The sequence below is a fragment of the Otolemur garnettii genome, unplaced genomic scaffold (genome assembly GCF_000181295.1).
Source record: "Otolemur garnettii isolate 467f Iridium unplaced genomic scaffold, OtoGar3 scaffold00108, whole genome shotgun sequence".
Lineage (NCBI taxonomy): Eukaryota > Metazoa > Chordata > Mammalia > Primates > Galagidae > Otolemur > Otolemur garnettii.
The window spans coordinates 6,694,419-6,719,157 of record NW_003852503.1 but is presented as its reverse complement, the minus strand read 5'-3'; the positions used below and the strand labels follow the sequence as shown (position 1 = coordinate 6,719,157).

General features: G+C 51.6%; 1 protein-coding gene across 1 annotated transcript in view; it reads right to left on the bottom strand.

Annotated features, from left to right (window-relative positions):
• Positions 1 to 8,353, bottom strand: part of DSCAML1 (DS cell adhesion molecule like 1) — a 335,603-nt gene extending 327,250 nt beyond the window's left edge. The window contains exon 1 of the mRNA XM_003796863.1: positions 8,126 to 8,353. Coding sequence (XP_003796911.1) covers positions 8,126 to 8,351 — 226 coding nt within the window. The 5' untranslated portion in view covers positions 8,352 to 8,353. The remainder of the gene's footprint in view (positions 1 to 8,125) is intronic.
• Positions 8,354 to 24,739: the final 16,386 nt, after the last annotated feature.

The window sequence follows — 24,739 nt, the reverse complement described above, 5'->3', positions numbered from 1 at the left end:
AAGATGACCAAAAAGTACCCCCAATTTCCAATCCCCACGAAAAGTACTGCTCAGCGCTCTCCCCATGTCCATGAAGAACATGGGTGGCTTTGGGTTTTGTTGTCTAAGATTTTTAGCACAAACGTCATTCCTGTAACCGGCTATCGAAACCTCTGAGGTCCAGAGAAGATGCAGCTCCCCCCCAAATCTACGACGCCCCTGTGCTGTCGGCTCCAGGAGAAGTTACGAGCAACAGCTGACAGTCGGGCAGACTCTTTAATCTTCTAGTCCTTTCTAGACAGGGCCTGTCAGAGGAAGGTCCCTTATGGCCAGAAAGTTCTTTCCAGGGAGTCAGTTCAGACAGCACAGTTGTCCCCAGAGAATCCTAGATTTAGATTGTTAATCCTTGAGGGACTTAAGGGATTATTTTGTCCAATCTCTTCCATTCAGAGGCTTGGAAAGCTGGAGTCATTTACCCCAGGGACACAGCTAGCCAGTGCCCACGCTGGTACTAGAGCACTCTCTCTGCTGTTCTTTCAGTTCTGGCCACCCCACAGATAAGCTAGGAACACGGGAGCATCAGAAGGACAAAAGTGCTGTCAGACAGAGTGGCAGAGGAGGGAGGGTTGCTGTGTGTCTAGAGAAGGGGCTCAGATGGGCGGGCATCTGACTATGGTCAGCCAGGAGCTGTCAAGAGGAAAAGCCTTCGCCTTCATCTGCATGGCCCAGAAGGCGGAACCAGGACCACTGAGAAGAAGGTACTAGACCACACGGGGTCCAGCTCATTCTAAGTATGAACTGTGACAGCCAGGGAGCTGTGACCGGAAATGGCCCACCTTGTTAGAAAGGAGATCCCTGTTGTTGGAAGTGGAGATCCCTGTAGCAGAGGAAGAGGATTGCCAGCGGGGAGGCTGCAGAAGGGACCAGGCCACATCCTATTAGGGAACAGATTCCATGTTCTGAGAGAGGCCTTCCAACCCCAGAAAATTTTACCCATGGCAGTCACATGCATCTCCCTCTCCTACCCCCAAGCCAGGTCCCCCTTCCTTCTCCATCCTCCACGACTCTGAGCAGGCCACCCTAGTAGCAAGATGTCCCTAACCCTTGACTCAGCAGGGCTTTCGGGGATTTCAGTGAGTACTGGGGCTTCAGATGAGGTTGCCCATGAAGCATCCCAAAAGACTAAGGATACCCTGCAGAAAGATTCACCCTTTGGGGGAGTTAGTCCACAGAACTATGGACTAAACTTGCATCCAGGGACCTGGAAGGGGAATGGGGGGAGGGAGCAGAGGTGGGCTTCCTACTCCCACCAGCACTGGGGCCAAGGGGCATCTGCCAAGTTCGCTCCAGGAAGACTGCTGCCAGCCTGGCTGTGCCTCTTCAGCTGTTCCAATGATGCTGAAAAGCAAGGCCAGGAAAATTCTCCATATGTGGGGGGCCCATGGAGGGGGAGACAGCCACAAACAGCTGTGAGACCTTCACCATTCCTGTATGATGAAATGACAGTAATTATGCCTTCCATTTCAGCAGAGCATTTGTAAGGCTAAAACAGGTTGGCTGCGGTTTTTACATGTGTGTATTTATCTGTTCAGTACACAAAGCATTGTCACATGACATATAATTATATGACCCTCATTCTATTTATACCTACAAAGAACAACAACGGCTCTGTAGGACAGCCGGGACAGGGGTAACTTAGCCCGTTTTACAGATTAGGAAATAGAGGCACGTGAACATTTCGGCAACGTGCCCAGGTCAGACTGGCTGAGTCTTGCTTTGAAGGGCCACAGACAATGCTGTTTCTAACACACGCACATTCACGCACACACACATCTCTTTAGAATCCGTTTAATGGAGATGCAACTAGCCTGTGAATAACTGTCGTTAATGAAGATGGTGACCTTGGAAACTGTCAGTGCAGGCGTCATATACAGCCAGGGCACAGAGAGTGGGGCAGGGTGGCTGAACAGAGGAGGGGGGTAGCAGCTGGCGTGGCCTGGGTGGCCCCCAAGGCTAATGCTGTGCACGTTAACACAGCACTAGACAAACATCTGTTACACAGGCACGCAGGCTGCTGTGCCCACAGCCTCCCCCACAGGTAGGAAGCCCACAGACCACAACCTGCTAGGGGCAGGATTTGATCTCTGGGTCATTTGCTGACTCCCTGCAGCAGACTGAGTCAAGGCAGGAGAAGTGACCCAGGGACCACCCCCCACCCAAGGTCATGGGCCGCCAAGGGTCTTCCCTACACACAAAACTACCTGAAAAACAGAAGCTCATCTCAGCAGGGAGAGATCAAGAAATGCGTCCAGCTACAGTTACAGGGCTCACCCAATGAGGGGCACCTGCCCAGGCTTTACGGCATCAAGTCCAGGGTTGTTCTTACTCCGTCTAACTAAGGGAGAGATTTAACTAACCCCACCTTCTTTTGACAGATATGAGACCAGCATTCACCTCATCCTCAAATCTGAGTCTGGAACCAGCTTCTCCCCTCCGCATTTCCACTGCTGTCTAAGGGAAGGGAGTGTACTGAGCTCCCCAGGGACACCTAGACACCCACCTGCCTCAGTTATCTGTTGAAAGAATCCTACAGGCTACCCAGCTAGGGGATAGATGGAAGGAGTTGATGCCCCCTGCCCTGGCCAACAGTTGGTCTATCTCAGTGTGACAGAGTCTAAGTCAGTTGGCTTGGCCAAACATGTGACTGGTTAATACAACTGCCCGGGACAGGATCTGACATTGTATTTTGCAGTGGGGGCCTAGGGAGGAAAGCAGGGGTCATGCAGAAAAAGAGAAGAGGTATACTGAGCACTGACTACGCTCGCCAAAGTTACATGGCCGTTAAGGGCAGAGCCAGAGTGTGAATGAAGGATTTGCCTTGACTCCAAACTTGCACCACTCCAGCAGGTCACAAATGTCTTTAGTTTTCTTTATACTCCAATAAAACCTCTGGTTGCAAGAATAGTGGGGAGTACTTAAAGCTCTGTCCACTCGTCCTCCTCTCTACCTCCATCCATCCTGTGAGACTCCCCCTAATCCCTCAGATGTCCCCACACCATATCCTTTGGAAACCTCCAGGGACCTCCTGGGTCAGTCTGTGGACATAAAAGTACTCTGGAAGGGCTGGGTGCAGTGGCTCAAGCCTGCAATCCTAGCACTTTGTGAGGCTGAGGCTGGAGGATTGTTTGAAGCCAGGAGTTCAAGACCAGCTTAGACAAGAGTGAGACCCTATCTCTACCAAAAACAACAGAAGAATTAGCCAGGTGTGGTAGCAGGTGCCTGTAGTCCAGCTACTGGGAAACCAAAGCAAGTGGATCACTTGAGTTAAGGCGTCTGAGGTTGCTGTGAGCCAGGGTGATGCCACTGCACTCTAGCAGGGGCACAGAATAAAAAGAAAAGAAAAGAAAAAATGCTCTAAGGCCTTGGAACTGCATCTGCCATGGTAAGAGTCACTCACAGGCCTGGAAATGCAGAAAAAACCATCCTTAAGGCTACACTCCCACTGCAGCTCCCAGCAGGCTCCCTGGGAGGAGGGCTCAGCACCCGTGAAGTGTTTGCTCTTCAAGCATCACTCCAAACTCTCGACATACCCTTCCCTCTGTAAGCACAGTGCCCATCCTCCCAGTGCTTTCCACTAGCCCCCAAACCATCCCCCATGGCTGAAGCTGCCCTAACAAAGGAGGAATACAAGTAGGAACCTTCTTCTAATCTCTTGGGAGGCACAACTCCTCCCGAACTGGATGCTGACAAACTGGGAGGGCCCCCCTTCACACCCCCATCCCATCAGCTGCTGCCTTACCACCTATGACTGCAGCCTGAGCACCGAGCTCCCCCTACTCTGGGGGTGCACCCACCCGAAGGCTAACGTAGAGGCTGGATCCGTACAACCAGCGTGCCTGCCCCTCTCTTCACCCTCTTCTTTCTCCTGTTACAAGATGAACAACCCTCCACCCCCAGGTAGGTCTGCCTTAGGCCCTCTCTGCCCATTGCCACCCAATCTACAGCTGCAGTGTCACTGCCTGCCCCCGCCCCAAAGGGGAAGGGAAGCTTCAGGACTGCCTTGCCAGAGGCGAACTCAGAGCTGAGCCCATGTCGGCCTAAAATTCAGACACAGAAGCACTACCCACGCCAGTTCTTTTTCCCCACTCCTGCCCCACCTTCATTTATTGCAAGGAGAAGGCCACTGTGTGGTCTCTACTGAGGCTGAGATCAAGATGCTACTCACAGAAGGCAGGGCTCTTGGCCTGGCCAGGTGAGCATGCAAATGCACATACAAATTATATGCAAATCCAGGCTTGCCCTTGGGTTCCTGGCACCCTGCCACTTCTGCTGCCTGTAGCTTGCCCTACTCAGGCACCTGCATGCCACTGGAACCTACTGGCCTAGGAGCTGAGAATGCATTTCGAGAACTGAGGTCTCTTCCTGTTGACTACCTTAAATGACCTCAAGAGAAATATCTTCTCCAAGATCATGTGGGTCCCAGCCTGAGACTCACCCCCTCCCCACAAAAAAGCTCTCTGAACATCGGCTCTCCCCTCTCTTCATCCACAAATAAAATCCTTTTCCAGCCAGAGCAGGGGACCAAACAAGTAACAAGGATGGAATTCCTAAGACGTAGGGAAGGTAAAGAGGGCTTGAGGTCTGCATCCTTCTGTCACAGGCTAACAGCCCACAAGGTGCTCTAGGCAGAACTCCGCCCTGGGGAGGAGCCTGGGAGCTCCCAGGCTGCTGTTCAGGGGCCTGCTTCTTTAGCAAGCTATCAGGGGCCCAAAGCTCGTGTTCCCTTGCCCACCTCCTCCCTGTTCCTCATCCCAAGAAAACCAAGTCTCTCCAGCCAGTCCCCTGAGACCTGCTCAACTTAAGCACCGCCTTTGGGTCAACTGCTTACTCGCTTCTTGCTTCTAATTGAGCTGCCCATTCTGCTGCAGAATTACATTAAAGGCAGCTGGCTTCGATGCCCAGAGAAACGAAGCATCGGAAAGGTCTGCCGGGCATCATGGCAGTTCCACTCTCCCTCATGTTATGCTAGCAGCGGGGCTTCTCTACCCACGCATCCCCTCCTCAGTATTCACTGGCCCTTTGCCGGCCTTCTCTTAAGTTGTGTTTGCCATTTCAAGATTTAAAAACACATTTCCCCAGTACCCCCCTCTTTCTTTTAATTAGACGCTGAACAGAGTGTTAGAGATTTTCTTAATGGCCTGACGAAGGCTTTTAATTTGGTCTTCTCAAGAGAGCAGAACCATGAGTCCCCATCGGAGAGGTTGGGGTGGGAAATGAAAAAAATCAATGCAACCCATTATTTTGGCTTTTAGAAAACAGGAATTTTAGTGCCGGGGAAGCTTGTTCTTTTACACAGTAAAAATGCAAATGCAGGCAACACAGATGCTGGCACGCTGGATGTAACAACGGAGAAAGCCTCGCTGGGGTTCATCCGGCTGCCCAAACCTGGATTTGTTTTGGCAATACTAAGCCAGTTATTGGAGACTTGATAACTGATTATTAAAACACCTTCCCAGTTTAGTTCTGGGGAGCGGTCTGGAGCTCAGGCTTCATCCAAAAAATAAAAAAAAAAAAAAAAGGTATTTTGAGAGGAATGGAAATAACAGAAGCTTAAAACACATTCAATAACTGCTTAATTCCATCCAGAGGACGCTCCATCTCCTCCTGTTTTCTTCTCTCTCCCTGCCTCCTCCGGCTCCTCACAGATGGATGTACAAATTATTGCAAGAGGATATTGTTTTCTGTAACAGGCTCGAACGTTCACATTTACATTTTCCTTGGTGCCGCGGGGGTGACTGGCAACGGGAGAGAAAATACACCAAACCCCATCTTTCCTGCTCTCTCGGCATCACAGCTCCCCAAGCCGCCTCCACCACCACACCACCCCAACCAGAACAGGCTCCGGGGACCAGCCTGGCACCTAAGACCCAATTAAGGCACCAAGGGAAAGAAAGGCCTGGCTGGCAAGGCGCCCTGGCGCCCAACAGATGCTGGAGCCTCTGAATCACAAGGGCACCAAGGCTCTGCAGACCCAAAGGCCACCAAGGGGCCGCCACACCTGGCACCTCCAGCCCAATCCCAGGCCCAAGGCCACTGGCAACTTCCTCCTCAAGTTGGACAGGATTTGGCCCCTCTGGCTGTCCTGTTGCCTTCGGGGCCTTTTCCACCCCCACCCCCATCTGCTCCTTCCCTATCAAATAGCTTGGGCTTCATTTATTAATGCCAGGCTCCTGGAAGGGGGAGGGGAGCAGCCTTTAGGTATTTGCTGAGAGGCCTCCTCCTCTCCTGGGGAATGGGCTGTTCTGGAAGAGGTCTCCAGAGAGTGGGGGGGCGGGGGGGGGGCGCCGAGGACAAAGCTGGGCAACAGTGTAGCAGCAGCTCTTGCCTGTGCTCTCTCCCCTGACAAAACAGGAAAGTGGGTGGGGGGTGAAGAGAGAGCTATCGAGAGAGAAAGCCGCTCCTCACCTTATGTATTTTTAATATTAATGTAATTAAAGCTGCGAGCCCAGCCAGCCTGCGGGGGCGGAGGGAGGCAGGAAGAGCCTGGGAAGAGGGAGACTGGGGGCGGGGTGGGGGGGCGGCAGTGGGGGTTGAAGAGGAGGCAGGCTTCTCCCTCTGCTAAGGTGGGATGGAGGGGTGTGACTCGGGGGGCAAGGGGTTAACCAACCGAGCCCAGCCTTGGTGTGTTGCCCAGTAGACCCCACTGGGTCTGAGAAACTCAACTACTTTGTCCACGATTCCAAGGCCACCCCTTGTCCCGCGCCCTGATCTCCCAGCACACGCCAGCGATATCCTGGCCTTCCGTCTGGCCCTGACCGGCAGTATCTACAAATAAGGTTTACCCTCCCCCCTCCAGTCCTCCATATATTACAGTCAGCTTAGGCTCCGGAAGGTTGCAGACTCCCGACCCCTAGGGCTTCGGCAAGGTAGGACTGGACCCCTCCCCGGGCACCAATCCTCTGCTGGATTGCCCTTCTTCATGGCCTAGGGGTCAAGAGTTGCGGCTCAGCCACGACAACCGCTGGGACATAGAAGGGAGGAGGCCACCCCCAGGGCGCAAAGGAGAAAAGTTAGAGGGCTGAACAGGTAAAGCTGAGCTTGTTAGAGCGTGTGTGCTCCGCCGTGCCAGGGCGAGGAGTTCGGCCGCCTCGTCTCCCGCCATCTGCGCGCCCCGGGGCACGTCCTCTGCCATAACCTGGACTCCCGACTGCCAGCGCCAGCCTAGTTCCGACTCGGTGCCCAGGTGGCTTCAGTCAGAAATGTCCGCTCTCTTGCAACCTCAGGGTCCCAGCTACCTCTTAGATCAGGTACTCAGCGCCCCAGCCGCAGGTCTGGACACGCCGGACACCTGGACCCACCCCTAGCAACCCCTTCTCTCCAGGAAGAGGGACACGCCCCCCAGCCCGGAGACTTGTCCCTAGGTCCGGCTGGCTAGGCGCCTAATCGGAGGTCTCGCACCTTGGGGCGCGCTGCCTGAAGTGGCCACGGTGGCGCAGCGAAACCAGGGTTAGCGCCTGGGGCAAAGGGATGGGGTGGAGGAGGGTGACCTCGGGGTTTCGAGAACAAACTTGCTACCTGAGAAACCCTCAGCTCTCGGGCCACCAGCTGCAGCCCCTGCAACCAGCCAAAACGCGAATAAGCGCCATGCAGTGCGCCCGCAGTCGTGCCAGGGCGAGGGTCGAGGCAGTCGAGGGGCGCACAGTCGTAAGGGAGGAGTAAGCCGTCAAGTCCGAGACCGGAACAAGCGAGGACTCCTAGGTGAAGAGTCACGGCCTGAGGACCCCTCGACTGGGAGGGTACTCCCGGGTCCCAGCTCCATCAAGCCGCAGGAAGCGGGCAAGGGGCTGGGGGAGGGGTCCTGAGCAGAACCGCGGCCCGGCAGGAAGCGGGGAGATGCGGGGTTCCTTCGCCACTACCCCTACAGGCGCGCCCCTAAACGGCAAGCGCGGGTGGCTGGCGGAGCGGTCCCGGGCTGACTCTCACTGGGCCCCTCTCCTGGTGCTTGCCCCACCCCGCTGCGCCCCACACCCGTGCACCGCGGTCGGTGCCCCGGGCACCTGGAGTCCGCCGGGCACCTCACCTCGCCGCTAGCCTCGCGCACCCTGGCCCCGTCGCCTCTACCGCCCGGCCTCCGCGCAGGTCTCACCTTTGTGTAAAGAGTCCAGGAGCAGGAGGAAAGTTACCAGCCACATGCCATAAAGAGGCCCTATTCTCCGGGGAGGTGGTCCTGTGGCCGGCCGTGCGGCAGCGCCTCTCCCCCGCTCAGCGCGCTCCCAGCCGCCCGCACTCCGCGCCCCGCTCTCTCTGCTCCTCAGCCCAGCGCTCGGCGGCGGCGGCGGCTCCTCCCTCCTCGGCTCCCCGGCTCCTGTCATCCGCGGGGCTGGGCTAGGCGGCCGCTCTCCCCGCCCCCCCGCGGCACCCCGGGTAGTGAGCCGTGTGCGAGCCCTGAGCCCTGGCAGCCCCCAGCCCCACAAGCCCAGGGACGGGGGCGGGGCCCAGACCGGACGGGCCGGATCTGGCCGCGGTCTTCGAGGCAAGGGGTCCCTGTCCCCCACAGGCTTGGAGCCGTGGTCGCACACAGGCATGTGTCATACGTGTGCCAAGAGCCCGCCATGCTCGGGGCAAGGACGCCCCATTTCTACCGGCTCAGTAACCTGGGGCGCATGCTTCCTACCACCTTCCGACTCAGTTTACCCCCTGGGATGGGAGAGCACGGATGCACCTGGTAAAATCCAGACTAAGCTCTATATGTGCCACCTGGCGCTCCTCCCCACTCCAAAGCTCACAGCCACATGCCCTTGCAACCCCGCGTTGCTTCTGCAAGCCTGCCTTCTGCAGAGCCTCAGCACTTGGCACAGTGTGACTATTTAAACAGTTATTTGAGTTAACAGTGTACCGTCTGTGATGCCCATGTAACTTCCTTCTTATCCGCACCTACCCTTCTCCCAAAGCTTTCTCACCCAGCAGAAATTGTTTTATTCCTTCTGCTGGTCTCTATAAAGTTGGCACTGAACAGGACTTGAGCGAGGACATCTTCTCATTTACAAAATGAACGTTGAGCACCTGCTGGGTGCCACCTCCCCGTGTGAGGAACTGCAGGCACAGGCATGGCTGAGCCAGGTCTGCTGTGACAAGGTGGATGTGGTTGGAAAGCTCTCCTTTTGTCTTAATTCCAAAATAAGGAGCCGCAGAGAATCCAGAACAGGGCTCCACAGTAGCCCTGAGAATGGACTATAGGCCAGGAATGTACCTCTCCTCACCTGGGGTACTAGAGGTCACCTTGGGCACTTGGCTATACCTGGGAACCTCCCAGGTGTGGCCTATGAAGGCTGGAGGGAGGTAGGGAGGCTGCTGGTTAGCTCCACTTAACAGAGGAAGAAAACGTCTGGCCTGAGCTCAAGCAGCAGGACTGGGACTCCTCATTCCCAGGTTTTGCCTATCCCTAGAAATTTTAACTAAATGTTGCAAAATGTGCCTTTACTTTTTAAAATTATGTTAAAATACATGTCACAGAAAAGGTACGCTTTTAACCATTTTCAACATTTTAACCAATGAACTATTCAGTGGCATTAAATACATTTGCAAGGTTGTATAGCCATCACCACTTAATCATGTCCAAAACTTCTTCACCATCCCAAACAGAAACTCTGTCGCCATGAAACAATCATTCCCCATTCCCCTCCACCCCCGCATCCTCCACTGTTCTAGGAGCGGACGGTCCCCTCTGTCTCTAAGAACTTACCTGTTCCACCTACCTGATATAAATATAATCATATAGTACTTGTCTTTTTGCGTCTGGCTTAATTTCATTTAGTAAAACGTTTTCAAGGTTCATCTGTGTGGTAGCATGTGTAAGGATTTTATTCCTTTCTCTGGTTGAATAATATTCCACCCTATTTTTATCCCCATTTTGGTCATCTGTTCATCTGTCAATGAACGCTTGAGTTGCATCCTCCTTCTGGCTACTGTGAATAATGCTGTTATGAACATGGGTGTACAGATATGTCCTTGCATTCCTGCTTTCAATTCTTTTGAATATGTACCCAGAAGTGGAATTGCTGGGTCATAAGGTCATTTTACGTTTAACATTTTGAAGAATTGCCAGGAGCCTTAACTTTTTTACATAGCACTTTAAAAATTTAAAGGGCTCCCATCTGAGTTCCTCTGTGTAACCTCAGAATAGCCTACAAAACTTTATCAGCCCTCTTTAAACGGAGAAAAGTGAGGCTCAGCTTGTTCAAGGTCACTGAGTTTGCATCAAAAGCAAGACGGCAACCCGGGTCTCCCCAAATCGGAGCAGCATCGTTGCTCTGTGTGGCACTGCCTCCCTTGGCGACTCACCTCCGTGATGCTAAATCACTACTCCGAAACACCTTTCACAAGATGTTTGTAATCTGCCACGCAGGCTTAGAACACAGATTACAAGGGGTGTTTGAGATGACCCAGCCCAATCTTCTGCTTTCCAGATGAGGAAACTGAGGCCCAGAGTGGGGAAGCCGTGGGCCTGCCTAGGTCCCCCTGTGAATGGCAGAGGACACGCATTTCCGGTCTCCTGGCTTAGCTCCCTTCCCCCTCCACCCCCAGCCTGCTGGGCTCATTCTCAGTCAGACCCTTTCCTTCTGAAGGAGATAGTCACTGAGAGGAATCCAGTTATTTAAAACTAAGCCTATTGACCCAGAGCACCTGGTCAGGCCATGCCTAAAATAAACTGCTAAGTCAGGCAGGATGAAAAGGGCTGCTGGCTGCTGGGAGCGAAGGGGGCCGGAGTGGGCCTGGGGGGTCAGCACAGCTGCGCCGGCTCTGTACCCCACATGCTGGAAGTAAAGAAGGGCCCCCCTTTCTCACGCACCTGAAGTACCTCCTATAACCTGAGCGTCCCTTTTATGCTGGTTACACCTGGAGGCCTTGAAGGACCCACAATCTGTTTTGCCTGAAATGTAAGCCCATTCATTGCGTCAGTGACTACAGTGTGGATGTCCCCTGAAGAGGAGCTTTGGGAGGGAATAGAAGGGGAGGGGAGGTGGGGAGGCCAGACTGGGGGGCTCCCTCTACCAAAAGGAGGCTTTGTAATGCCAGGGTGAAGAGTGTGGCTTTGGAATCAGAGAGAGCTGACTTCTCAGCCCAGCTCTGCCCCTCACTAGCTGTGCACCTGGGGAAGTGTATGTTTGCCAAGCCACAGTTCCCTCACCTGTAAAGCAGGTGCAGCCCCAGCATCAAAAAGTCATAGGGTTAAATAAGACTCAGAAAGTCATAGGGTTAAATAAGACAAGCCCAGCGGCTAGCACACAGCAAGTACACCACCGTTACTGGCTTTGCTCACAAGGACCTTGACCGTAGGGGCTGGGAGGAGGGAAGCAGCCCTACGAGGAGGATGTTGGGGTGATATCCTGCATTCCATGCTGTGACAAGGCCCGCTAAGGAGCTGGGAATTCTTGGCAGCAGAAACACAGGAGGTGCACTCGGAGGCAGAAAGAGCCCGGAGAAACCACTAGCAAGAGAAGTACGTGAGCGGCAACTGTTCTTATGCTTTTTTTTGGTATTTTCTATTTCCTAGATTTTGTTCCTCCCTGGTATTTAGGAAAATATCTTTGAAAAGGACAGGTTGGCTCAAACATGTTTCAGAAGTCTCCTCTTCAGCAGGAGTTGTGCAGTGGGGAGCCTGCAGGACAGGGTCAGCAAGGATCCTCAGAAGGGAACACCAAGGGACAAAGGAACCTGGCGGGGGGTGGGGGTGGGAGAGAGTCAAGAGGACCGTGCCACCCCACTCCCTTGTCAAACCCTGACATTCCCCTCCGCAGCTGACATTTTGGAGGGGCTGTGTTTTCTTTCGATATAAAGAACACTCCCAAATTGGATGGGAACCCTCACACCCACACACAAATATACACACACCAAAGCGAGAACCAACACGATCGCCCAGGCAAACATTCGTGTGTACAGGTAAACACAAACGCTTCATGACAGGCACACCTGCGCTTAAATGCAATTTGAGCACAATCCAAAAATTCGGCAGTGGCCCCTACGCATATGCTCTAATTTTTTTTTTTTTTTTAAGGCCTCAACTCTGTAGAATCCATTTCCAGGAAGGACACGGCATCCATTTAAAAGCAGTGATTAATTTCAACATTTCGTTGCCTCAGGACCCTAGGGGATGATCCCGCTATTTTTTTTGCTTTTCTGTTTGTGATTTTGTTTTTTTAACCAATGCTAGTTGAAAGAGCTGCGTGAAGTCACTGGGAGGTGAGCCCTTTCCAATTCAGGTTAATCATGGATATTTAGGGGGTATTATTTTGCCATGTTATATTAAGACGAGGGCCATGAGAGAAACAACAGGTGTTGTTATTGTTAGTTCATACAATAAGCTTATATATTTTGGACACTTTTCTTCAGACACAAAAGCATATAATTATTTTAACAAACCTTCATATGTGCTCTGAAATTCTTGGACAATTTCAGTATATGCATGGTTTTCATAAAAGCAATCAACAGGTCGGTCTTAAAAACTTAACATTTGGGGTTCTATAGCTAATTCCAGATCGACCTTGTTAGAACTTACACATTAATTGGGGGAGGAAATAAGCAAGGATTTGCCTAGGGTTTTTTTTCTTTTTGATTTATAATCAATTTTAATATTATAGAAAGAGCCTGGGACTACAAATAAAAAAATCCTAGGTTCTGGGGTGCCGTCTGTGGCTCAAAGGAGTGAGGCACTGGCCCCAGATACTAGAGGTGGTGGGATCAAACCTGGCCCGGCCAAAAACTGCAAAAATAAAAAATCCTAGGTTCTAGCATTCTCTCCGTCACTGTAGCCAGCTGCATGATCTTAGACAAGCCACTTCATATTTCTAGACTTCAGTTTCTTCACCAGCAAAGTGACAGAGCTGGACTAGACTGATCACCAAGGTCCCAAGGGCACAGTGAACATAAAGAAATATGCACACACCCCAGTTCCACTCCACATAAGTGGGTGGTATATCCACAGATCTATGCAGGCAAAGAAACAGGAGAACAACGTTTTTCTTTTTTTGAGACAGAATCTCACTTTGCTGCCCAGGCTAGGGTCCCATGTTATCCTAGCTCACAGCAACCTCAAACTCCTGGGCTCTAGTGATCCCCTGACCTCAGCCTCCCAGGTAGCTGGGACTATAGGCTCCCACTAAAACGCCCAGCTAGTTTTTCTACTTTTAGTAGAGATTGGGGGTCTCACTCTTGCTCAAGCTGGTCTCAAACTCCTGAGTTCAAGCGATCCACCCACCTTGGCCTCCCAGAGTGCTAGGATTACAGGTGTGAGCCACTGTACCCGGCCCCAGGAATACCAGTTTTTATGCGCAGATACTCAGAAACAAATAAGCACAAAAACCTTACAGAAAATAAGTTTTTGATGCAAACACATACACATGTATCTAAAATACGTTCATCTTTTGAGATGGGATGAATTGTTACAATTTATAGACTATGATGCCTACATAGAAAGGCAGTATATATTAATATCATTAAATTACCCAGGTACTCCTTAAATTGAAATTCTATCTGCTTAGCTCAGAAGATATCTGTGCCTCTTACCCTCTCGACCCTTTGGATTATAACATCATGGCTCTACACGCATCAGAGCAAAGCGTACAAAGCCCAGAAGTTCCACCCCACAGATGGGGTCTTTGGGGTCCCATGGCCCTTGTTCAAACCACTATCTTAGCAGTGACCCCAGGACAGCTGGTCATTGACTGTGAAAGCCACCAGCAAGGCCCCTGTCCTGCTGTTTCTTTTCGGTTTCCGACACTGAAATTGGCAAGAAGCCAACCAACAGGTTCCACGAAGTCTTGAGTTCTGTGGAGCTGAAGTTCATTGGCACTTTTTCCTAGCAGGGTTTTAGTGTTTTTCAACCCTTTTTTTTTTTTTTAAATCTCATGGTGCCCTTGAACCTATTAGTGAAGCTTCCATGGCACACTTAAATTGTGTTGATCAAATAACAGAGTTACTGTGGGCTCGGCTCCTGTGGCTCGAGCAGCTAAGGCGCCAACCACATACACCTGAGCTAGCGGGTTCGAATCCAGCCTGGGCCCACCAAACAACAATGACAGCTGCAACCAAAAAATAGCCAGGCGTTTGTGGCAGGTGCCTGTAGTCCCAGCTACTTGGGAGGCAGAGACAGGAGAATTGCTTGAGGCCAGGAGTTGGAGGTTGCTATGAGCTGTGATGCCACAGCACTCTACCCAGGGGGACAGCTTGAGGCTCTGTCTCAAAAAAAAAAAAAAAAAAGAAAGAAACCAGAGTAAGTGTGCTTTGAACTTCTTTGGAAAATAATTTAATGATCTTTACAAATTTTCACGCTCCCCTAAGATCCTCTCAGGGCTCACCTGTGTGCCGCGGCATGCCTGTTGAAAAGGATTGTTCCAGAGATTGCTAGCAGGGAGGAAGGCATATAAACCAACAGAGATAGGGGAAAAAAAGGAAAATTCAGTGAGTGGAGCTGAATTCTCTGGCTTCCCAAGTCTTCCTGCATTTCTTCTGGCCCCTGAGATACTCAGAAATGTGCTCATCAAGTTTTAATTAAGAATCTTCTACCCGAGCAACCCTCCTCTTCCTCAAGTGGCCAATGTTCCCGTCTTCACCCGTGTAGGCCAAGGCTGCTCACCCAGTCAGGTCTGGTCAGACACCACAAGCTGACCCTGACCAGACCTCCCCTGGGCTCCACCTGCCCCAGAGGATCTTAGCTGCGCATGAAAATGTCTAAAGATCATTCATTAAGTTCTTTTCAAAAGAAATTCAAAGCACAGGTACTCTGTTTTGGGGGCCCTGGCTCTCATCCTTTTGTTTTGAGTGGTGGCTATTAATATGTATGAACATATCTGATTTGTCTCCTGGATGCTGGGTTCCTAACCCTTTCAGCTTGTACCCAAAAGACCTAGCCTGGTGCCTCCTTGCATGAGGGGAGTACTCAGTACATGTTGATTCAGTGACTGGCTGGGCTCATTCTCATAAGGTTGCAATTACCTGACAACAGCCTCATGTGTCATGCCTTCCAGAGGGATGTCCTTTAACTGCGACCAAAGCCTTAGCTTTGTTGCTTGCCTCTAAGGGTGAGCGGTTAGCACAGTGGTTCTCAACCTTCCTAATGCTGCAACGTAGTTTCATTGTTACATAGGGCTCGCGACCCATGGGTTGAGAACCGCTGACTTAGCAGAACATGGGAACTCACAGGAGTACTGACCACTAATGCCCAAGAAGTCTTGGCAAATACCTGCTCAGCTCCATCACTGCTGTCTTCACTGTCATTGTCATGGCCATGGGTGGCAGTGCTATTGGGTTCCAAAGCCTTCTCTTATTTCTGATCCATACCTAAAATGCAAAGATGGGGCCAGAATTGTTTTGCTCTTTGTACAGGTGCAGAAACTGAAGCTCAGAGAGGTCTGCGATGTGCCCAGAGGCAGAATTACCAGGACACCTGTACACAGCTCAAGCCTCAGAGTCCTTTAGGTCCCCAGATAGTGAAAAATTTCTAGAATAATTATAGCTTAACCGAAATCAATTGTGGCTGCTACTCTGGCTTTCCAGGGGGGCCTGGTGACCATTTCCGGGTCTGCCTCTGGCTTGAACTTGATGGGATGTGTTTACGTGGTTCGCCAGCAGTACACGAACTCCCAGTGTAGGAAACGGCTCCCAGGAATGCTCCTGCCACACAGTGAGCCCACCCACGTGGCTTTGCGACCCAGCCCTGCAGGGCCAGAAGTTGTATCACAGTACGACTGTGGTCCCCGGTGCCTGCACTAAAGTTGTGTGTGTGCAGGGGGGAGAGACAAGGTCTGAAATGTATGATGCCTGAAGCTAGTCTGTGTGAAACTGTGAGCAGGGTTTTATACGAAATTGTTTTTAATTTAGAAAGCATCGCAGAAGTGTGTCAAGCAGTTAGTTAATACGAGTATTAGGCTATCTGTCGCAATTTCGTGATGTTTGTGCTATCTGTCAGTTCTTCCAAGTTTGTGATTTGTTGCCATTCTAATAATCACATTTGCATCTAATGTGGTATTCATAATTTTGTGTTGTTTTCCTTAAAGAGTCTCCCCGCAAACGGTCTAAGCTTCAAGCCCTACAAAACCTGAAATCATCCCAGGGACTGTCCTCAGACCATGCTGGGGCAGCAGAGCTGGGCCCAGGACCATCCTTCCTAGCTTCTGGCCAAGGTCCTTCCCTGGCCTCGGAGATCTTGAGTCTGTATGTAAATTATGTACTTGGACAGCGCTGTTCACACAGGAAGTGCTTAAAAGTGCCACATCCCCCTTGAAGAGCTTTTCTTCCCCAGAAAAAAAGACAGTCAGGGCCTAGGGCCATGGTAGTAACCTTGACTTGAATGGTGAAAGTCCTCTTTCTAGAAAATCTGGCCAGTTCACCCTGGGCTGGACCTGCCAGGCCACACACTGGAGGATCTCAGGTTGGAAGACGGTTTAGTGCTGTCCCAGTCCCTTCTGCTGTCTCTCTGTAGGACAATATCCTCCCTGCCACTGTGACAGGTCCCCAGCATGGAGGACTATGGCACTCCCAAGAGTCACTAGAAGACCCCAATAAGCCCCTCTAGCCACTCTGAGTGGGAGAAGTATGCAGCCCCCAAATTCCACCTGCTGGAGGTCAAAGTCACAGCACCTGAGGTGCCCTAGTGGTAAGTGAGATGCGGTGTGGGACAGCAAAGGTAAGCGCCACACCTGTCCCCACCTCACACCCCCTGTGTCTCTTTCTGCACCACCAGGGCAGGTGCTAACTCAGTCTCTGTTAAATGCTGCCAGGGACAAAGGGCTCCCTCCCCACACAGAAATGTATCCTTATTTAATTATCTACAATCATGCACACACTCTTCTTTATCTAACCCAAACCTGCCTCAGCCCCCTGGAGTTCACAGGACATGCCCAATCTTGGCCAGGTGACGGCTTTTCAAATATTTAAGACCAGCTGCAGGAAGTCCCCCAAGCCTTCCCTTCGCCAGGCTATGTGGCCTATTTCTGTTAGCCTTTCCTTGCTTATACTCAACTTTAATACCGTCTCTCCTAAAACAGAACAAACCCAACAATCCAGATAAAGTCTGAGCAGCCCTGAGCACAGAACTATCACCCCCTTGTTAGGTCCCTGACCTTCTCTTCCTGTTGCCCAATACTTCATCGACTTTTGGGGTCTGACATGCCAATAAGTCTGGACCCCTTCCCAGGAACCACTGCTGAACCTCAGCCCTGTAGTGCTGATGTGGCTTGTTTAGGAAGGGGAGCCTTATTGGATACACCATTGGTTGAGCATGGGAAGTTGGGGTGCTGCCTGGCTCAAACAGCACCACTTACACATAGTGGGTAAGATTCTGAATGTCATCTGAAGTCCTAGCTCAGCCCCAGGGAGGGTGGCAGAGCTCAGCCAAGAATGCAGCAATCAGACGAGGTCCCCATTTTTAGGCCACTGTGACCCTGAAAGCCTAACATCTTTAGCAAACTTGACTTTATTTTTAGCATGCCAGGTTAAAAACATAAGAAAAATCTCCTATGGCATTTCACAAGTGTTTCATGAGAAGGAGATAGGTGATGTGAAAAATTAATTTGTGATCAAATTGTTTTGGAAAATACTGGAATAACCAAAGGCCCATAGGTTTCTTTTAGTTCATGATTTCTCAGAGCCTTTAACGTGCTGGTGACACTGCACATCTCTAAGTGGTGGGTACAGTATGAGGTATTTGAGGATCCAGTTCCCACTCTCCCTGGTCTAAAAACTGTCCTTTTACTGTTTCTGGCCCACGCTTGACCCAGAGGAAGAAGGTGTTTAAACAGCAACATCAAAAGTCTCCCACGCTCAGAGCTAGTGGGTCAGAGCAGGAAGGGACCCGGACAGCCTCTTCTGCAGGTACTTTGAAAGGAAACAGTGGCCGGCAGATAAAGGCCATCCCAGGTCACCAGCCTATGGGGGATAGGCAAGGCTAAGGCCAGGGATTCTGATTGCCAGTTCTGCCCCCCGTAAGTGGCATTTATGTCCCAGGCCCTGTTGTCCTTTGCCTCTTGTCCAGAGGCTACATCTGTCTTGCTTGGCACTCCAGCCTTAGCACCAGGGTGGCGCTGGGGCCCAAGGCAGGTCACCCGGAAGTATGTGTTGAATGAAGCTATGAAGGCCTGGTTGGGATGAATGACTTTTTCAACCTCATCCTCACTTGGCTTTGGCTGAGTCTGTGAAGAGAGTTGCTTCAGCGCCGAGACCGGCGTGGTCAGCAGCAGCCGAGGGAGGACGTGAGATGGGCTTGAGCAATGGGAGGTGCCACCATAGGCAGAGAGACAGGGGAAAGGACACAGTAGGCAACAGGGAAAGTGCCTTTCTGTGGGGTTTTGGGAAAGCCTGGCTCTCCCCATCTGAGACGTTTGTTGGTTCTGGGCTGCATCTTCACAGACTCATTAGTTAGAATGAGCTGAGCCGAACTAGATCGGCCAATTGTGCATCTGAATGAGCCAAAGTAGCCTCTTCTTCTGGCAAATTATAAGCAGAGTCGTAGATTTCTAACAATAACAATTATTATAATGGAGCACTGACTGTGGGCCCTGTACTATGCTAAACCCTTCAGATGGGAAAGTTTTTCTCTGCAGAATCGTTTGGCTAGAAGAGGACGCAGTACTTGGCATGATCAGCAGGTGTCGCCCAAAGACTGAGTACCAGAAATCTCTGAGCAGGGTTGGGGTGTACTCAATTAAGAGGATTATCTTTATTCCTTTTTTTTTTTTTTTTTTTTTTTGGCTAGGCCCGGGTTTGAACCTTCCACCTCCAGTATATGGGGCCAGCACCCTACTCCTTTGAGCCACAGGAGCCGCCAAGAGGATTATCTTTAAATACTAGCTCCATTTCGACTTAAGGGAAGAAAGTTCATTCCAAAGGGTTTCTCCTTTGAAAAGCCAATCTGGGTCTGCCTCTATTCAGATTTAATAAGTGGAGCTTTGCAGTCTTCAAAGTGTGTTTACATGAAGACCTCACGGCAAGTCATCAATATCCCCATTTTATAGATGAGAAAATTGAGGCTTCTGAAGGCAGTGACCTGCTAAAGATTATAAAGCCACTAAATGAATATGGAATAAAAATCCTTCTGATTCTATATTCTGGGCACTCTGCCAAGACACATCCCTATAGATCAGACACCTGGGAGGACGCCTGAGACTGTGGCTGTCCTTGCCCCACTGCAAAAGGGTAGAAGATGCAGCGGCTTCTAGAGACCCTGGTATGTGTTCATGCTATGCTCTGAAGGCATCTGCTGTCTCTGAGTCTTGGTGGCTCCCAGACTCAACTCCACAATTGCACACACCCCCCCCAGGTGAGGCGAGGGAGAGACATCCCAGGCTACAGAGTCAGGAATCTGAATTTTATAATTCCCAGATACCTGGATATCAGCAGCTCCAGCATGAGTCTTGGGACTGACAGGGAAACCCTGCACTAGAAGATCTTCCATGGCTTTGTGTTGTGTAGTTTCACAACCAATTTCCACTTCAGCTTGTCAAAACATCTAAGACTGTGTCTGGCACATATTTGATATTCAATAAAAATTTGCTTCATTTCTGGAAAACACACAATCACCCAATCCAGTGGAAACCTTGGGTAACATTGCTTCAACTTTCAATCAAAACCCATTTCACATTTTTGTAGCACTTTATGGCTTACACATCTTGTCTACACACCATCTCATCCAAGTTCTTTAAGGAGTTGGGTGTTGTAATTCCCATCTTATAGATAAGGCAACTGAGGTCCAGAGACTCTGAGGGACTTGCCTGGTGCTGTCCAGCAGCTGAGCCAAGCTTACCACCGAGTTGTGTACCCCAACTCTGCAAGACTCCACTGCACAATCCTGCTTCATCCTTCAATCCTATCAATCTCACTGTGAGGTTTGAGAGGAGGGTATGAGTCTCCTCAAACTGTTGGGGAATGCCCCAAATGTGGGACAAGTGATCTCAGGAGCCTGTCCAGAGACCCCGGGATCCGGGGAAGCCTCGTCTCACTTGGTAAAGGCACTCAGTGCAGAGCTCCAGGGTGGCCTGGCTGCATCCCATCAGGCAGTCTGGAAGTCAACTGCCACATCTACACTCCTGGAAAGGGCAGTCTGGGAAGGACCCTGCCTGGCCCCTGGGTGTGGTTCTTCTTTCTGGAAAGGACATCTCACCTCCTCAGCCACTGCTGGGAATGTCCCTGCTGTCTTCCATGAAGCTCCATGCCCAGGCTCCACACAGGGAATCTGGTTGTCTGCCTCCCTCTAGTGCCACAAGGTGGGACAGTGGCACTGCAGGCTGGTAGGCAGCACAACGCAGCAGCCACGCGGGGCCTGCCCTGCACATGAGTTGTGTCTCACAGGCGAAGCTGGAGTTGGCCTCGCCACCTCCCTAGCCTGTGTCCATGTCAGCTTCTAAGAACTACTGGAAGGGACAGGCTGTGCCCTCCAATGTGGGCCCCTCACCTCAGCTGGAGGTGCTGGAGCTCAGAGGGGGTCCCTGCAAAGCAGGTCTTCGGGTGCCAGGGCGGCCCTCTTGCACCCTCCCTGCCTCCTGAGTCATTCTGTTCCTTCTGAGCCCAACACAACTGGCAATACAAACCCACACTCTCACACACACTCATATACACATACACACTCGTACACACACTCATACACTCTCACACACAAACTTACATTCATAAACACACACACACTCATGTACACATATGCACACTCATAGACTCACACACTCTCACATACAAACTCACATTCATATACACACACTCTCACACACACTCATATACACATACACACTCGTACACACACTCATACACAAACTTACATTCATAAACACACTCACACACACCCACACACACATGTACATATACACACACTCATATACTTACACACTCTCACATACAAACTCACATTCATACACACACACACTCACACACACTCATAGACACACACACACGTGCACTCACTCATACACACATATACACACTCATACACACACTCACACTCATACACACACTTGTACACACATTCATACACTCACACACAAACTCACATTCATACACATACACTCATATTCACACTCCCATACACGTACACACACACACACTCATACACATAAACACATACACTTGTATGCATACACACTCACACTCATACACACACACTCATATATGTACTCTCACAACTACAGCTGCACACACTCGCTGAGACACATTATAGGGAAACCTATAATCAAGAAACTTTCACAAATCTCCTGGTCCCAGCACAGCAGCTATGGGTCCCCCTCTGCCCTCCCAGGAAATGGTGCACCTATGGCCAAAATGGCAGAGGGCCCAGGAGGTAGAAACTCCCCAAGGCTGAGTGGGACAAATGTCCCTTGTGGTTTAAAAAGCACTGAAGACAACATGGGGCTACTCCAGCCTCTCCCTGGGACCTGGTCAGTCTGAGCACCTGGTGTGCTGAGAAGAAGCCCCTGGACAGAGTCTCCCAAACATTAGTGCATTAAGGGAAAAGGACCGTGACGGCTGGCAGTGCCCAGGAAAGCAGCCTCAGCAAGTGAGAGCACCAGAAGGAGCTCAGAGACAGCTATGCTAACAGCTGATGTCCATGACAAGCCTCCACAGGTGAAAAATGGTTTCTTCACTCAAGGAAACTGAGGCTTAGGGGAGCATGCCTGTGGCCACATCATTCTAAGCCAGGGCCCAATCCAGTTCTGCTGATTCCAAAGCCTATGATCTTAACTGCGAATCCAGGGAAGAAATGACGGCTGTCACAGGGGCAGGTCCCAAATATCCCTCATCCCCAGTGAGCGTGCACACCACCGACACTACCCCTCTACCCACCCAGACTTCAACCTCCAACACTCCCCTTGTTCCTAGGGAGCTCGCCCAGCTGTTGGTATCATCATTCATTCCTCTAGTCAGCCAGTCACGTGTTCATTCAACAAACATCTACTGAACATGTACTTCCTAGAACAGGGCTGGGCACTGGGGATTGGTGGATGAACTGCCAGCTGCAATCTCTGTGCTCATGCAGGATGTAGGGTGCCAGAGAGGAAGGGATGCTCAGAACTCAGGGAAATGCAGGTCCCCTGGCAGGTGCTCGAGGTCAGGAAGGGTCTGGAACAGCCCTCCCCAGGCAGCGTCTCAGGGCCCCAGACTACTCCTGAATGATCGTATTAACTGTCAGGAACATATGGTCCTCGGACATCAGACCTGAAGTAGTATTTACTTCAGAGCAGAGGACACTGGGTTCCCGAGCGGGCTGGGTTTGGCATGCACGCAGTTACTGATTGATAGGCCTTTCAGGAAACAAAGACCACGAGAGGATTCAACATGCTCCTGGCTGTGGGCCAAGCCAGCCTCATCTTTGCTTGGTCAAGTGTGTCATTTTGTCTGCCTTCATCACTTGCCAGGTGCCTCTGTGTTCACTGCTAGGAGGAAGCGAGTGTATATTTGATTGTCTGTGTGTGTGTATGTACACCCAGCTGTCCCCGGTCAGGAGGGAGCACCAGAGTAACTAGCACTCCCTCACTTACTGCTTCCCCTTAAAACCCGCAGGTCCTTGATGTTTACACTGAAGCTTGGAATTTCTGTCTTGCATTTGTTTTTCTCAAAGTCAAGACCAGAGACAGATAAGGCCTTCCCAAGGTCACACAGCAGGCCCAGGACAAAGCTGGCTATGAGCTGAGCTGCAGGCAGATGTCCTGGGGCCACAGACTGCACCCAGGCTCAGAAGCTCCCCCCTCTTCTACCCTTCCCCTGCCCTGATCACCTGAGGAATTCCTCTCAGTGACAGCAAAGAAGCCCTCTGGGAAAGAGATAATGAGAATTTCTTGAGTAGGGAGCCAAGTATAGAGATCTAGAGACAATAGCAGCCTGAGGTGACAGGAGGCCTCCCGGGGTAAGGGGTCTGTGGGTGTCATTCACGGTCAGAGAGGGTGGCCCAGCGAGCCCTGAAAAGTAAATCTACCAAGTCAGGGCTGCCAGTCCCGGGTGTAGCTCATTCCAGTTCTTTCCAGGCATGAGGACCACCCACACCTGGGGGAGAGCCCTCACCCCATCTCCAGTTGCCATCTCCCTTGTCTTTCCAGAGTTAGAAGTAAGTTCAGGGCACCAAGGTTCAAAATTCCAAAGATTTCCTCTTAAGCCCTCAGTTGCTCAGTTACAAACAACACAAAGTATCCCTAGCCTGGCAGCTCCTCCTGCAGCCAGAGCCAGGCCAGGGGCACTGAGCCAGAGCCCAGGGCTTCTTCCAAAACTGGACACCCAAGCACTGGCCCAGTGCAGCCCAGGGTTCAGTGCTGTCCCCTCCATGCCCCAGACTGTGGCCGCTGCTGTGGCCCTGGCTCTGAGGCCCAGGCCAGATCCATCTTCCTAGCCAGCGACTCCCTGTCACAACAGGGCCAAGTGGCCATGGCATTTGCCTCTGATCTCCCCTGGCCAAGCGTTTGTAAGGCAGCCGGTAAAGAATGAAGAGCAGGCACTTGGCAAGGCCCAGATTTCCGCTCCCCCCCCCAACTGAGGCCCCTTCTGCTTACTTGCAGTTCAAGGCTCAGCTGCACGGGCCACAGGTCAAGAGGAAAGTAATTAATCTCCCTGCAGCAGCCCTGCTGCCCGGGAACAGGAGAGGGCCTGAAGGAAGACTCAACAGGCCCCTTCCTTGGCCCTTCTTCAGCACAGAAACTCCACCCACCCCACCCCTGTGTCTGGGAGCCTGCCCCTTTGGCTAGAGGTAGGACCACCAGAGATACTCAGGGTGGGGTCCGTGGGATGCCACCTCCTTGCTCCTTGAACCTGTGGGAGATCAACATTGCTGGGGTAGGGTGGGGATCCCCTAAGATCCCAAAGCACTTAGAAAAAGTGAAGGCCCCTGCCAGGGGTACCCTCGCTCTGGACAGATGGGCCTGTAGGAGCTAATGATCCTCTGATCAGTTCCTCTGATTGGAAAACCAAGTCCAGGGAGGAGACGCCTAGCCCCAGTACCAGCCAGAACTGAGAAATGACCTCCTGCTCCCCTACCCACTAGGCTCTCTCTGCCCTGCCTGAGTTCCTCATCTCTGGGCTAAGCAGGAGGTAGGTAGGTTCAGGCAGTGAGCACTTAAGCTTGGGATGGGACAGGCCTGGCTGCTGGGTCCGACCCTGAGCATCATGCCTAGCTCTTCCAGGCTCTGGATAATGCACAGCCAGGCCCACGCTGGCTCTGGCAAAGCCCTGTGACCCCATTGTCCAAGGCCCTCACCTTTGTGCCTTGGGCGCCCTGAAAGCACTTTTTCAGGAGGGCAGGTGAGACCACAGCTGGAGCAGGGCAGAGCTGTTCACCCCTCCCCTAGGCCGTGGGGAAGTTGAGAGTCCCTTGGACCCTCATCAGCTCCCCTTATCTGCTCTCCCCTTGCCCTACCTAGCTGTGCTCTCCAGAGAGGCTGGGACTTTTATCTCTGACTGCACATTAAGCTCCCTTGTGGAGGGTGACGACTGCCATTGCCCCTCCATCAGTCAGACCCTGCAGCTGGACTTGAGCTATGCAGGCAGCCAACCTCTCCCTTCCCACCCCACAGACGTCCCTGCCCTTCTCAGGGTCCTGCTCATGGCCCAGATTCACTCAATACTCCAGAATTAGAGGCTGCGTGGTTACCCGGGGCCAATCATGCGTGGTCTCTGTCTTTGGGGTGGAGTGAGGGCTCAAGACCCCAGAGCCAAGAATGCCCCCAGAGTGGTGCAAGTGCTGCCCCTGGGAGAGTGCAAGCAGAGAGAGAGAAGCTCAGGGACTTCAAGGAAAATGGGC